This window comes from Leptonychotes weddellii, chromosome 12, assembly GCF_054177405.1.
Source record: "Leptonychotes weddellii isolate Sample4059 chromosome 12, ASM5417740v2, whole genome shotgun sequence".
In the NCBI taxonomy this organism is placed as follows: Eukaryota; Metazoa; Chordata; class Mammalia; order Carnivora; family Phocidae; genus Leptonychotes; species Leptonychotes weddellii.
The window spans coordinates 62964853-62979684 of NC_138380.1; the positions used below are offsets into that span (position 1 = coordinate 62964853).

The following is a 14832-nucleotide window of genomic DNA, read 5'->3' on the forward strand; positions in this document are numbered from 1 at the left end:
ATGTCCAATGGAAAAAAGACAGTCTCTTCAAAAAATGGTGTTGGGAAAATTGCACAGCCACATGCAGAAGAATGAAACTGGACCATTTCCTTACACCACACACAAAAATAGACTCCAAATGGTTGAAAGATCTAAATGTGAGACAGGAGTCCATCAAAATCCCAAAGGAGAACACAGGCAGCAACCTCTTCGACCTCAGCCGCAGCAACTTCTGCCTAGAAACATCGCCAAAGGCAAGGGAAGCAAGGGCAAAATGAACTATTGGGACTTCATCAAGATAAAAAGCTTTTGCACAGCAAAAGAAACAGTCAACAAAACCAAAAGAAAACTGACATAATGGGAGAAGGTATTTGCAAATGACATATCAGATAAAGGGCTAGTATCCAAAATCTACAAAGAGCTTTTTAAGCTCAACACCCAGAGAACAAATGATCCAATCAAGAAATGGGTAGCAGACATGAACAGACATTTTTCCAAAGAAGACATCCAAATGGCCAACAGACACATGAAAAAGTGCTCAACATCGCTCGGCATCAGGGAAATCCAAATCAAAACCTCAATGAGATACCACCTCACGCCAGTCAGAATGGCTAAAATTAACAACTCAGGAAATGACAGATGTTGGCGGGATGTGGAGAAAGGGGAACCCTCCTACACTGTTGGTGGGAATGCAAGCTGGTGCAGCCACTCTGGAAAACAGTATGGAGGTTCCTCAAAAAGTTGAAAATAGAGCTACCCTACAACCCAGTAATTGCACTACTGGGTATTTACCCCAAAGATACAAAAGTAGGGATCCGAAAGGGTACGTGCACCCCAATGTTTATAGCAGCAGTGTCCACAATAGCCGAACTGTGGAAAGAGCCAAGATGTCCATCGACAGATGAATGGATATTATCACTTCTTTAAGAGACCGAAAAGAAATATGGCAAAATATGAAAAGAAGAATAAGGGATATTTGCTCTTAGTTTTCTTTCTAAGGAATTCTAAAAAGTTTTTCTATCGAAAGAACTTACTATTTCCAAAAAGTAGAAGTTTACGGTAATGAAAGGTTTACTAATACCTTACCCACCACTTCTTGTGTTCTCCATTATGTTCCCTATTATGGTTATCATCCCTTTTTCCCTCCACCATTCCCAAAACCAAAGTAAAACTTTTATAGTTCTGTTAATGTGGAGAGGCATATTCCTCCTATAACTATCCAGTTGGTTAACTTCTAAAACAATACCCTAATGAAGAGGATAGATAAGGTTTACCTTATTTCCTTCTTCTTTGAATTGGGGATTGATTATTTTTACAAAAGAATAAAACAACTGACGAATTCTGGAATCTCCAATAAATGCAATATGTTTATCTACAAGACAGTTCTTTGCTTCACTGAAATCAACAAAGAAACATTAATTACAATAAGTAAAATCAGCATGTTGGCATTTCAAAGCACATAGTTTGTGAAGAAAGTAGTACAGGATTATCATATACACAGTTATGTTGCTTTAGAAATAGGTGGCCAGGTTTGTTTAGCCAACCAGCCCATGGATGATCAACTAACTCTACAATGATTAATAATTACAACCCTCATTTATTACGTGTTTAAGAGGTACTCTAAGTATATTAAGTGCTTTCTATCCATTATCTCAGAATCTAACTCCATGAAGTAGCTATTCAAGTCCTAAAGCTAAAGTCCTTCACTCACAGGCTACTTATTGCCTTGGGCCTGGTTCTCTTTCACCTGAGATAAAGAAGCTTGGACAATTTCTTTCCCTAATGCTTTTGGCAGGAATCTTCATTTGGGCTCACCCCCACTTCCACCCCCAATTCTGTCAGCAATTCTCTACCATCATATAGAGAAGTACCATATAGTATTTTCTTTGCTTTACCAACCCCTCTCCACTAGATATTAAGATCCATCCTAGAAAAGAAAACAAACAACAAAATGAAGAAAACTTACCTGATTTTGTATTTATGCATCATGCAACTGTGAGGTTGCCAAACTTTCTCTCCAAGAAATCTGCCACTTGAGAGAAGGTATTCACATGAATCATTGCCTGTAATAGTTCAACAAACAGTGTTGTAAACAATAGTTATATTTTTATACTTTGATTATCTGACCTCGTGTAAGCTCTTTGAGATGAGAAAGTACAGTTTTCTATGTTTCACTATACCTTCTAGGTGGATATTACTCATCCATGAGAAGCACAGTAAATATCATTATATTCATATTCAAGAGGATAAAAGCCACTAATGACAGATGCTTCACTGTAGAAGGGACTCCTAATTCTTAAATGCTATATTCACTGTTTTGGCAGTGCCTTCTGCTTCAGGTCTTTTTTCTAGGGACATCATCTCAAACTCAAACCAGCTTATATCTGCTGACCATTCCTAGTTGGGAAAGAAAAGTTTAAGGAATAAAAGAGAAGACTTTGGAAATGGCTTCTTATTCAACTATTATAATGTATAATGCATTGGCACAACTGGAAATGCAGTAATGAAGATATTTTACAAACCTACTCCCTGATTTTCACAACTCCCCTGTGAGGAAGTATGGTAGCCCTATTCTGTAAATGTGCAAACAGAAAAAGATTTATTCAAGAACTTCCTATTGAGCTTACTAAAATTTCATCCTGTTATAAGTTACAAAGATAAGTAAGACTTAAAACTATGTTAGCTACAGGTGGCCAAAGGTACATGGTATAGGTATCAATAACAAATGCAGATTTCATCGTTATTAATAGTCAGCCTCTCTGCTTCTCTTGATGTTCTTGCCTTCCTTTCCAATCATCAGTCAGCTCCTCCCAGTTTGTTTGAGGCTGTCACGATTTCATACAGAAAGTTCCACACCTGGGAAACCCCTCAGTCTTGTATAAACGGGACAGATGGTCACCGTATTTCCTTTGGCCATTTTATTAGACATTAGCTTACATGACTCAAGGAGTTTAAAAGGGATTTGGAGGCATTAAAAAAGTCCAAATATGTCAAATGGAAAAGGGAGAAATGAGATATTTAGGAAAACTATGGGGGGGCGCCTGGGTGGCTCAGTTGGTTAAGCGACTGCCTTCGTGGTCCTGGAGTCCCGGGATCGAGTCCCACATCGGGCTCCCTGCTCGGCGGGGAGTCTGCTTCTCCCTCTGACCCTCCTCCCTCTCGTGCTCTCTGTCTCTCATTCTCTCGCAAATAAAAAAAAAAAAAAAAAAGAAAAACCATGGGGTTACAATAAAACATACGTATTATTTAATTTAATCACTAGTTCTTTATTAACAGTCACAAATATATTTGTTAAGGTCAGGAGAGAAACGCTACGGCACAAGATGGTACTGAACCATTTAGGGTGGGGATAGAGAACACCCAAAGATATTTCAAGTAGAACATCTCTTTTCTCAGCTGATTATCCATTTATCTGGCCAACATACAGATAAAAGGTGATACAAATACAAGATAATGAAGGTGCTATTATTTCAGTGTTATAAATTCTAAAATAGAAGAGGAAGGAAAAGTGAAAATACTGCATTGCTGTCCTGGTAGAAAACTGGATAGGGAAAGCAAAATATCAATTATTAAAATTATGCAGTTATATATGTAGCCTGTGCAGGTTTTTTTTTTTAATTTCAAAGATTTTTTAATAATATCTCTCTAAGGAAACTATAAATAATCTGTTCTTAATTCTTTCCAATTATTAAAAACTAATTCTAGTTCTAAAAAACAAAATTAAGCTACATAAATAATCAAGAAGGAGTAAAGAAAGGACTATAAGAACACACAATTAAGTTATTTTTCTAAAAACATCCTTCTGCTTCATTCTTTTATAATGGTTCTATACTAAAATCCTATTAAAAATCTAGTAAATGTTTAAAATTAGAACAAAAATTCCATATTTATAGCATTTCTACCTCTTTAAATACATCTATAAACCAAGCAAAAAGTTAGTAACATCTATTTTCTAAAAAACTTATAAGAAGTTGCAAATAACTAGGTATTAATTCTGTGGACTTTTTCTTCCTTTTCTTTCTTCCTTCTCCCTTTTGTTGTTGTTATTTGATTTTTGTTTTTTAATAGAACTTGAAACAGAAACACATCTTCAGTATGTGGGATTATGATATTTGTTAAGTATCTACAGGGTTTTCAATATGGTTTTATTAAGATGGAAGTACAATACCAACATCTTAAAATAACCAGTCTTTTCTCCACCAGAAAATGTGTTTAAAAATGCAAAGTTCTTTTTTTCCTCACTACTACTACTCACACATTGTTTTTTAGTAGTTCAGCTAGTGGGAAAAACAGCTCTAAACTGATGAATCCATATTAGAGCCCCCCCTCCCCCCGGCAAAACAGATTTGGAGTTGCCACTAACCACACTGTAAACATCGTATTTTAGAAACCACTGGTCTTGGGATGCCTGGGTGGCTCAATCGGTTAAGTGTCTGCCTTCGGCTCAGGTCATGATCCCAGGGTGCTGGGATGGAGTCCCACATTGGTCTCCTTGCTCAGTGAGGAGCCTGTTTCTCCCTCGGCCTGCCGCTTCCCTGCTTGTGCTCTCTCTCTGACAAGTAAATAAAATCTTTAAAAAAAAAATAGAAACTACTGGTCTTACCAGGAAAGAAACTTTTAATTTGCTAATGTAATGCTAGTTGATGATGACATTTCCTAATATATTTTATGACACAAAGTTTTTTTTAAGTAATCCTTGTATCTGAAATCGATAGCCTCTTTATCATATTGGTTGAAGTTCCATCAGAAGATAGAAATTGTATCAGCTATTTTAATAGAATCTAATATAAAGAATTCTTAGAAAAGTAAAAGAACTGCTAATTAGACAATAAAAAGGCAAGAGACTTTTCTTATACTTGTCTGAAAAATAATAAACAGTTGTAATAACTATTATTATCTGATTGAAAATAAATTAACCTAATCTAAAAAAGAAAACTCCCACAAAATTCCATACTCTAAAACAACTTCTCTTTTCCTGAGAAGTACTTTTGGACCAAATCACTAAATGTAATCTAGATGTTAAAATAAGTTGAAGTCCCACATCTTTATCATGTATACTAAGTATATACAAATATCTGCTGGCACATATTTCCCTTTCAAAATCCACCCAGAAAAACCCCAAACAAAAGAAAACAAAAAATCCCAGTCATTATTTTCATTTGTCTCATATAATTTTGATAGCTAGTTTAAAACAACCAGTGTGAGATGCAAGTTGCCTAGTGCTCAGATAAATTAAGCTAGAAACACAATAAAAACAAAAAAAAACCACAAAAAGCCACACACACAACTAGAGGGATAGAATTCTCTACTTCAGCTATCTCCAATACTAAGATTATCTAGACGAATGGCTGTCTTCAGTCTATTATTTTAACCATAAGCATTTTGGTTTGTCAATCTAAAGTCTCAGGTTTTTATGTATAATTTTTCTATACTATAAAGATACTAAAAGCAAACAAAGTAAAAAGACAAACACGTGTTAAAAAAAAAAGCTGAAAAACAAAATATAACAAGTAAGGAAAACATCTAATGTGCTAAGTAAACCATAGCTTATATTTCCCTTTCAATAGAACAACTCTGGCATACTGCACCCTTAGACTGGCTGAACCATCCTACCAAAGCTATCTGTTTCTTACTACCAACCATGAAAATATCCATAAAGTTTTTAACATGATTTGTGGAATATTTTGTTTGCCTAAAATGCAGCAAGGTCACACTTTGGTCTGTGTTGAAAAATCACTTTTAGGGGCACCTGGATGGCTCAGTTGGTTAAGTGTCTGCTTTTGGCTCAGGACATGATCCCAGAGTCCTGGGACTGAGCCCCGCATTGGGCTCCCTGCTCAGTGGGGAGCCTGCTTCTCCCTCTGCCGCTACCCCCCACCCCCTGGCTTGTGCTCTCTCTCTCTAATAAATAAATAAAATCTTAAAAAAAAAAAAGGAAAAAAAAGAAAAATCACCTTTTACATTTTTCATTTGACAAACTAGGAGTGCCTCTATTACAGGTGGTGTCATATATCAGGATCTTTCTGGCAAAGAGAGAAAAGGCTAAGAGACCTACTGGCCTCTTGTCACAGAAATGATGTTTTTAATCTGTAATCACAATATTAATGGAAATTTTGTGATTTAGTAATGTTAGAGATTGAGAAAATTCAGAAGAAATATAGTTAATCGGATTATTATTTAAAATGTCATTCTACTATTTTATGTGAAAGTAATATTAATAAAAAAAAAAACCCCTCTATTTTCTGAAGTTGAGATCAGAACATACTATTAGAACATGAAATTCAATGAAAACCAAAAGAACCAAATGAAAGGAGAAAAATAGAAGGAAATAAGGATTTTGAAAATCTATTTATCCAATTATTGTTTATGGAGTTCCTTCTGTGTGTTAAGCTCGGATAATTTAAAGATGAATAAAATACCCTTGGAAGCTCACAGTTTGTGTGGGGAAGATGGATACAAATTATTATGATACAACGTAAGTACGTACTAATTGCTATAGAAACACTAAATGCCTAATTCTTATTTCTGTGATGGTGACATCTGAATCAGACTCTGAAAGAAAAATCTGTACTTTCTTTTAAGGAGAGAGGTCACTGCGGGCAGAGAAAATCAGGTATCTGTAAGATATGTAAAAGGGCAAAGCCTATTGTGACTGTGAGCCTGGAGTTTAGAAAGAAGGGAAAAGATAAACATAGGTAGGTAATAAAAAGTAAGCTGGTCAGATTTTGAAGTTTTACACATTCAACTTTTAGAAAATCATTTTATTTTAAAAAGAAAAGGAAAAACTCTTGACTGATACTGTGAGGTTGAATTAGTGTTTCTAAAGTATTTAATCCATGTCCCTCTGGAAAATGCTTTCTCACTCCATCTTCTATACATCACCACTGTCTAAGGAGCTCTGAGAAAGGCAGTCTAAAACCTAATGGCATGAGGCAGACTAACTGGGTTGTAAATCCTAGCTCAATCACTGACTAATTGTGTGTCCTTAGGCAACTTAACCTCTCATGCCTCATCTTTAAAATGTAAATAATACCGTAATTCGCTGGATCTAAGACCACTGATTATAAGATACATCATTATTTTATGTAACACTAAGAAAAATGTTATCAATTAAACTCTGACATGCAATAAAGTTTTAAAAATTCATCCTGATTACAGAGATGTCAAAAATGGTGGTGGGGGGGGTAGAATGGAGGATGAAATATGGTAATTTTAGCTACCTCACAGAATGGTTGTAAAGAGAAAAGGAGTTCAAACATGTAAAACCCTTCGCAGCACAGCACCTGGCATATAATAAGTACTCAAAGTTAGCAGGTAGTGTTTGCCAAGCCTTACTTTCTGCCATACGCAATTCTTTCCTTTCTATAGTTTGTAAAGCAAGAGATACTGAAGATATGTATTCAAACTGCATTCACTCTACCTTGCCTGAGGTGTCCGTACACCCACACACTGGAGATTTTAATATAAAGCATAAACCTCTGTAACTAATAGAAAGTCCTTTCTTATTCTAAAGATTTATGATATTGTGATGCAAGTGCAGGGTTATCTCTGTGTGAAGAGCATTACATTTCATGCAGTTTGACTCTGCCAAAGCATGAGGATGTCTAAAAACTTCTTGGTAGGATCATTATTCTTCCCAAACAGTGTCTGGCTCAAGTTCTTGACATTCAGTCTAAGCAAGTACACACACCAGGTGTACTGCTTCACGCTGAAGACACTGAAGCACCTACGGAAGCTGCTGACTAGCTTCTGGAGGAGGCTTTATAAACAACCCCAGATTGCTACACTGACTCATAAAGTTCCATCTGACATTCTGTTTTCCCTGCTGATGACAGATCTTGAAAGGATGAAATGTAGAATCTAACTATAATAATTAGTATCCAAGTTTATCAAAAGACAAGAGCACAATATAAAGTTAAAGGGAGGGGGACCAGAGATTTACCTTTAGCATGGTAGCACCACAGTTATAACATTTATCTTCACTACCTTCACATAGACAAGATCAAGTTAGGTTACTGTCATCTTATACCAAACTAACATAAAATGATTAATAGTAGTTAGGAAATTTTCTTCAAAACGACCACGAATTAATGCATCAACACTGCTGGTTTCACTTTACATATGAAAGTTTGACTTCTGTTAGAGCCACTGCCAATGAACCAAAGTCCAGCCAGATCATATGGCTGTGACCTATAGGAGGGTGAAAGAGAAAGGCCAAAGGGTATAAAGAATTTATCTTTTAAAATCGATTCAGTGCATTTATATACAGAACTATTCATCCAGTATGGTACTAAAGATTTTTAATCCTCAAGAATTGGAGAAAACAAAGCAGCAAAACTGCTCAAAATATCCTACACTTTGAAAGATCTCCTGGGATGAGAACAGAGCTCAGATTCCAATACCCCATTTACTGGATATTTTGCCAAAGTGGGTGCGAAGTTAAATGGGAACAGCGTTAAATGTGCACCTGTCCATTACACATTACATCTTGACCAATTAATCTCATAGTCACCCAGAGCTCTCCAGATAATGGCTTCGATAATACTAAGAGCCAAAAATAAAAGATCCTATCATTATTAAGTTAACCTCAGCTCGTCAGCCTCTCTGCTAGTGGCATTTTAACAGAGAAAATTAGAAAAAAAAAATCAATCAACAAGGACAAGTAAATATCCCTTGATTACTGAAAGATAATTCGTTCTGAAATAAGGAGGTCATATTTCCTTTTCCCCTTTACACCAATTTCAAAACCCACATCGAAGGCCTCCTTTCAAACTGCTTCCGACGTAACTTCCTTGCCCACCTCGACTCCTGTCAACCCACAACTTCTTTTCAAATAATCTGCCCCAGTGCCTTTACTTTGTAAAAAGTGTGCAGCCAGAACCCTTGAAACGTTTCTGGATCACCGAGGCTGGGCGACACCTCCTCCATTTGGCCAAGGGCATCCTTTGCCAGCTGTCGCCCAGGCGGCAGAGGAAAATGGGGCGGCCCTTGCCGCTGTCCAACAACAGCTCGGCTCTGCGGCACAGGGCAGAGGCCGGATTAAACAAAGGCTAAAGAGCCGGACCCCTAGGGCTCAGAACCGACGACCCCAACTCTGGCAAAGGGGCCCCTGGCAGGGGGGGCCTCCGCCTTCGGCGCCCCGGGCTGGCCCCCGAGGGTCCGACCTGGTGCACGCGAGGCCCGGGCCTGGCGCGGCTCCCCCCGCGCAGCTCGCGCAGGAGCCCGGGCCCCGGCAGCAACTCGCGCCAGGGCCGGGTCGGCTGCCCCGACCGCAGCGCAGGCGGCTCAGGGGCCCCAGGACCACGGGCCCTTCTCTAGGGGCGGCCCGCACTGGGGTCCGCTCAGTCGGCCAGGGGCGCCCGGCCCTTAGCCGGGGACACCTGGGGGCACGTGGGGGCACCGCCTCCCCCGCCGGCCCGGCGCGCGGGCGGGCGGGCGGGCGGGCGGACGCGTGAGCGTGGGCGTGTGTTGGGCGAGGGGGGCGGCCTCCAGCCGCCGCGTCGCCTCCTCCCCCGGCCGGCCCAGGCAGGGGGAGGGCCCGCTCACCTCGGTAGCGGCGGGAGGCGAGGTGGCACGCTGCGAGGAGCAGCACGGCCACCAGCGCCAGCACCTTGGCGCTCCTCACGCTGAAGTAGTGGTTGATCTCCCGCTTGCCCAGGTTGTAGGCCAGAGCCGCCATCTTGGTTCCTCCATGACAACAGTGCGCGGCGGAGCGGGGAAGGGGCGCCGCACAGGGGCAGCACTGGGGCTGCCGCCGCCGCAGCCAGGCGAGGAGCCGCCGCCAGCCCCCGCGGCCGCCACCCGCGCCTCCCGCCGGGGAGCCTGACCCCGCCGCCGCGGCGCCCCGGGCCTCCACCTGCCCCTCTTCGGCCGCGGCCGCCTCGGCGGCTTTACCCCAGCCTCGCCACCCCTGCTCGGCGGTGCCGGTTCCCCAGGCGCCCTGGACGCCTGTCTCCTCCCCTTCCTCCTCCTCCCCTTTAGCCTCCTGCCTTAATAGCGGCTGCGCCTGCGAGGGGGGTCCGGATGCCCGGTGCTCCGGGGTCACGGGCCCCAGACAGCTCTCCGGGGTCAGCGGGTCATGGGCGCCGGCGGGCGGCGGCAGCGGCAGGGACATGAGGATGTGAGTAGAGGGGACAAAGGGTCCAACCTAGCCCGAAAGCGAGCCCTGGGGCTTTCTCCTGTCTTTCTGGCCACTACCTGAGCCCAGGTTGGGGCACACAGAACTACAGTTCCTGAAGAAAAGTACACGTTATTCCAACCCCCCCAACACACCCTTTCCGAGCTTTCTACCACCCCTGAACCTGCCCAGCTGCATGTGATACCACGGGGCTTATGGTCAACCTATCCAGTCAGTCTGGCTGATCCTAGATGCTTGACAGGTGTTGAAATTGCTGATAGCTCTAGCACCCAACCCACGAAGACCAGTCAACCCTTTAACTTACTTTCTTGGCCCATTTCTCTTGAAACTTAAAAAAAAAAAAAAAAAAAAAAAATCCTCAGTTGCCCAATTCCGCGAAGTACAGAGTAGAAGGTACAGAATGAGCCTAGCTTAGTGTAGGTGTTGGGGCGAAAAGATCCTCACCCTTCATTTGTATTTACGTAAGGGTTAGCTAGGTGGATGCGCCAAACATTAAAAAGTGTGCTCGTGACAATCATTCCTGCTCCTAAAGTTGGTTAATATTTTGTGGCTATAGATAAAGCAAGTATGCCTTTGCTTCTATTAAGCGCTTGTTATCCCTCACCCAACTTTTTTTTTGTTTTTGTTTTCTCCTGTGCTGCCCTCCAGATGGGAATGGTTATTTATATTGCTTTCCTATCTACTTGCCTTGTTTAAAGTGAGTCACTGGTTAGTTGGGGTGTTTTCAAGTATTCTTTACAACTTTCCCATTTAGCCATTCCTGAACTTGTGTTTATGAGCCCCTCTTAAAATTATAGAATGTTAGATTTGAAGGGACTATCGAGATCTTGTCATCCCAATTCTTTTCATCCAAGGACTCTTTTTATTATGTTTTCATCCGTGGACCCCATATCTTGAAAGATTTTGTCACTTAAATGAAATCACATACATCACTGTCATGGATGTAATGCTAATAAGCAATAAAGTTAAATAAGTGTACAAACACTAGGCACTGTTCCCTGGAAATGGTCGCTTAATTTTGGCTGTCACTCTTCTGATCCAAGGTTGATCACATGCTGGAGGAATTAAATCAGATATTGTAAAAACCAGATAAATAACTCTGCTAACAGCATATGGTCCGCCAATAACATCCTAGAGATTTCTATGATGTCATCAACAGCAAATTAGAATTTCTGATCAGCGTGTGATAACCAGCGTTAGCCCGCAGGGTTGATTTAATGCCTGCCAAAAGTAAAGAAACTTGACATTTTATTTAATTGCAATTTCCAGAAGGCTTTCTGAAATATTGTAAATAGCTTGTGGACTTCATTCTTCCTTCCCTCTAGTTTAAAGCTAATCCCTCTCCCCTGTTCTAAATCTCTTCCTGTCCCCCTTTCTTGGGGTGTTGATGACTCCATCAGTCATCCCTACGTCAATCATCCTCTCTCTGTGTCTTCTTTAAACTCTCCCTCTCTCCTGGCTATTTCCCTTCCACCAATAAGTTTCTCATTTTAGTGAAATACATCCATGAACTCTCTTGTTTCTGTGTGTTTACTTCTACAGCTCTCTTTTCTTCTCTGAACAAGTATCTAGAAAGAGTAGTTGACTTTGAGGTCTCCACTGGCTCCACTCCCATTCTCCCTTCTAAATAACTCTCAAATATACTGCCTCTGCTCTATCCCCTTGCTGTTGCCTTGGTTAAGGCATGATTTCTTGCCTGAATTTCCTATTTAACTCATCTTCCTCAATTCCGGCTCAAAAATCCAATCTTACTGCTTCTCTGCCATACCTCTAACCAGACTGAACTTTTCAAAACTCAAATCTGATGATGTTAAAAACTAGATAGTGGCTCCATGTTCATTTGCCAACCCCTAAACCATCCAGAATGTTTACTAATGCTCTGCCAGTTACCTCACCCCCTAATAATCTGATAAAAAGGGAAACCATCTGATAGGAACACTTTCAACTGTGCATTACTTAAAAACAAAAGCAAAAACAGAAACAACTACCACATTTATCCCTTTTCTTCTAACCAAATATCGATTTCTCATTTTATCACAGGAGGTCATGGGAATAAAGAGGACAGGAAAAGGAGACAAAATGGAGCAGCCAGAACAGTAGGAGGAGCACAATTTTGAGGTGAGAATCTTCTGGTCTAAATTGTTTCTGTTTCACTATATCCATTCATTAGTTTATATTGATCTAATTTTTTATTATGGTATAATTGACATAACATATTAATCTCAGGTGTGCAATGTAATGATTTGACATTTATATATAAAGTATTACAAGGTGATCACCACAATGATTCTAGTTAACATCAGTCACCGTACATAATTACAAAGATTTTTTTCTTGTGATGAAAACTTTTAAGATCTACTCTCTCAGCAACTTTGAAATACCCTATACAGTATTATTAACTATACTTCTTTTCTGATTTGAAAAATTCCTTCCTCCACCAAAGCTGTCTCTTTCATCTGTGTGTTGGTATACCCCTATTTGAGAACTTGGTCTCGTAAGTTTCCCTTCTTTATTTCTACCTTCAATTTATCCTTCTTCACTGTTTGTCCTACATATAAGCTCAAATGTTTCCTATTTAAAGCGCCTTCCTTAATTCACTACACAATCTCTCTTCTCCCTATGGAACTTCTTGAAGGAACAATCTGATTTCTTTCTTTCTTTCTTTCTTTCTTTCTTTCTTTCGTTCATTCATTCATTCTTCCGTTCGTTCATTCTTTCCTTCCTTTTCTTTCTTTCTTTTGTTTTCTTTCCTTCCTTCCCTTTTCTTTCTTTCTTTTACTACTTAATTGATTTTTAAGAACTTGAAAACTAACTTCTCCTATTACTTTACTTAAACCACTTGTTCAAATGTCAGCCGCATCCTAACTGACCAAACCCAATGTCTCTATCCTAACTTTATCCTTCTTCCCTGCACAGCATTGTTGGAATATTTGCTTTCTTAAATCTTTTCTTTTTGACTTCTGTGACACTACAGCCTTCTGTCTCCTTTCTCATGCATCTCCAAGAAGAATCCTCTTGCTTTTGCAAATCCTTATATGTAAGTACTTTTCAAAGTTTTCTTGTTTGCTTACTTTTCTTCTTGGGAAACCTACGTTACAAGTTGGCTTCAACTATCACATTGGATCCTGCATGCAACTTAGATTCCTCTCACATGCTCCAGACCTCATTCATGTATCTCAGGGATAGCTTCATCAAGTCTCTCATGGTACCTCAGACTCAATGTGTCAGAAACCAGTTTTATTTTCCTTCCAAACCCATTCATCCTGTTATGTTTACCATTTAGGTTATTGACACCACTGTCCTTCAAGTCATGCCTGCTAATCTTTGACTCATCTTTCTCCTCTGCTTTATCTCAAGTATGGGTTTTCAGTTGGTTGTGTGATCACAGATGAGCCATTGGATAGTCAGAACAAAGTACTAAAACTTCTATTTATCATGAATTCCTGTTACAAATGATTTTAAAAGATAATTTTGGTGACAAAAACAAACTTCACTTAACACCTCATGAAACGGATAGCTCCTTTCACAGAACTGCAAAATGTGGTGGAAGGCAAGGAATTTTAATTGGATAAAAAAAGAACCAAGGAAGAGAGAAAGAGACAATATCTAATTGGCTGGAGTCACACAGTCAACTTTGTTTGGGATGAGAAGAAACAAGGAAATAAGTATACAGCCCAGAGCTAGCTTGGCATTTGCGAATTGGCTCATTGCATTTCTGGTTAAGTGGGGGCATTTACAAGAGACACAAAACTTAGAAAAGTTTTGATTTGCTGATATGGCACCCCTGGGCAGGAATGGCTTATCTTGGGCCTAAGAAGTTATTTCAATATTCCTAACTACAAGAAAATAAGGTTTTATTACTATTTCATATAAGTACTTCCCTTGTACCCTAACTTGGTCTATAGGTAGAGTCATGTCATGTGCACATGGAGAGGAATCCTGAGGGGAGTGTGGGAATTCACATTTGTGAAGAGATCAACAATGGCTCACTTATTTGTTGACTTTAAGCCGATTGTGCCTGTGAGCCTAACAAATGGATTCAGATTGTATTATCTACTTTTACTTGAACTCACAAAATAGACGGTGACTTTAAAATTCCCTATGGTGAATGGGAATTGAAGATGATTCTAATTTATAAAAGCACTAGCAAACAAGAACGTGTAGAATGGAATCTTCTGCTACTACAAGCTCTTCATCAACTACCTCACATGTTTTTTAAAAAAAGTGTGCCTATTATCATCTACACACATATAGATATATCAGATATGTACATAGATTGTGTATCATCCATGACATACACAGACATGGACAACTTAAATCTGTAAGAAATCAGAAAAAAATTTTGAAATTATCCAGATTATTTGAAATGAGAATTTACATTTGCTCATTGTAAACCACAGATCTTGCTATAAATCTGTGGTGCTTGGAGGTGAGTTACTACTAATACAAAGCCATGGAAATTAACAAGATGTTTAGAAATTAAGCATCCAAACATGAATTAAACCACTCTCTTTAAAAGCAAAAAAAGTTTGTGAGCATGTGTGAATGTTTCAAATTACATGCATTATATTAGTTATATTAGCAGTACATTTTTTATAACTATGCATTAGTTGGAGGAGTTCATGCTCCAATTTTAACGAATATTGAGTGCACAGTCAAAAACCCCAAATCACTTACTTAGTGAATTACTGTATCCTTTTTATTCTGGTTTCCTC

The 14832-nt window shown here is 39.7% G+C and overlaps 1 protein-coding gene and 1 long non-coding RNA gene across 4 annotated transcripts in view; one reads left to right on the top strand and one right to left on the bottom strand.

The window, feature by feature from the left end:
* Positions 1–9806, bottom strand: part of CASD1 (CAS1 domain sialic acid O acetyltransferase 1) — a 49638-nt gene extending 39832 nt beyond the window's left edge. The window contains exons 1-3 of the mRNA XM_081800525.1: positions 9526–9806; positions 1946–2042; positions 1254–1374 (exon numbers count right to left, since the gene is read on the bottom strand). Of these exons, the coding sequence (XP_081656651.1) occupies positions 1254–1374; positions 1946–2042; positions 9526–9658 (351 nt within the window). The 5' untranslated portion in view covers positions 9659–9806. The remainder of the gene's footprint in view (positions 1–1253; positions 1375–1945; positions 2043–9525) is intronic.
* The window catches only part of LOC115940028 (uncharacterized), a 71160-nt gene continuing 65862 nt past the window's right edge, over positions 9535–14832 (top strand). For 2 of the 3 annotated variants that reach the window (XR_014139345.1, XR_014139344.1), the window contains exons 1-2: positions 9535–9637; positions 12158–12235. This is a non-coding gene — a long non-coding RNA (uncharacterized LOC115940028). Of the gene's footprint in view, positions 9638–9931; positions 10100–12157; positions 12236–14832 lie in introns of those variants that run through there. The other variant, XR_004074812.2, reaches the window with a different exon arrangement.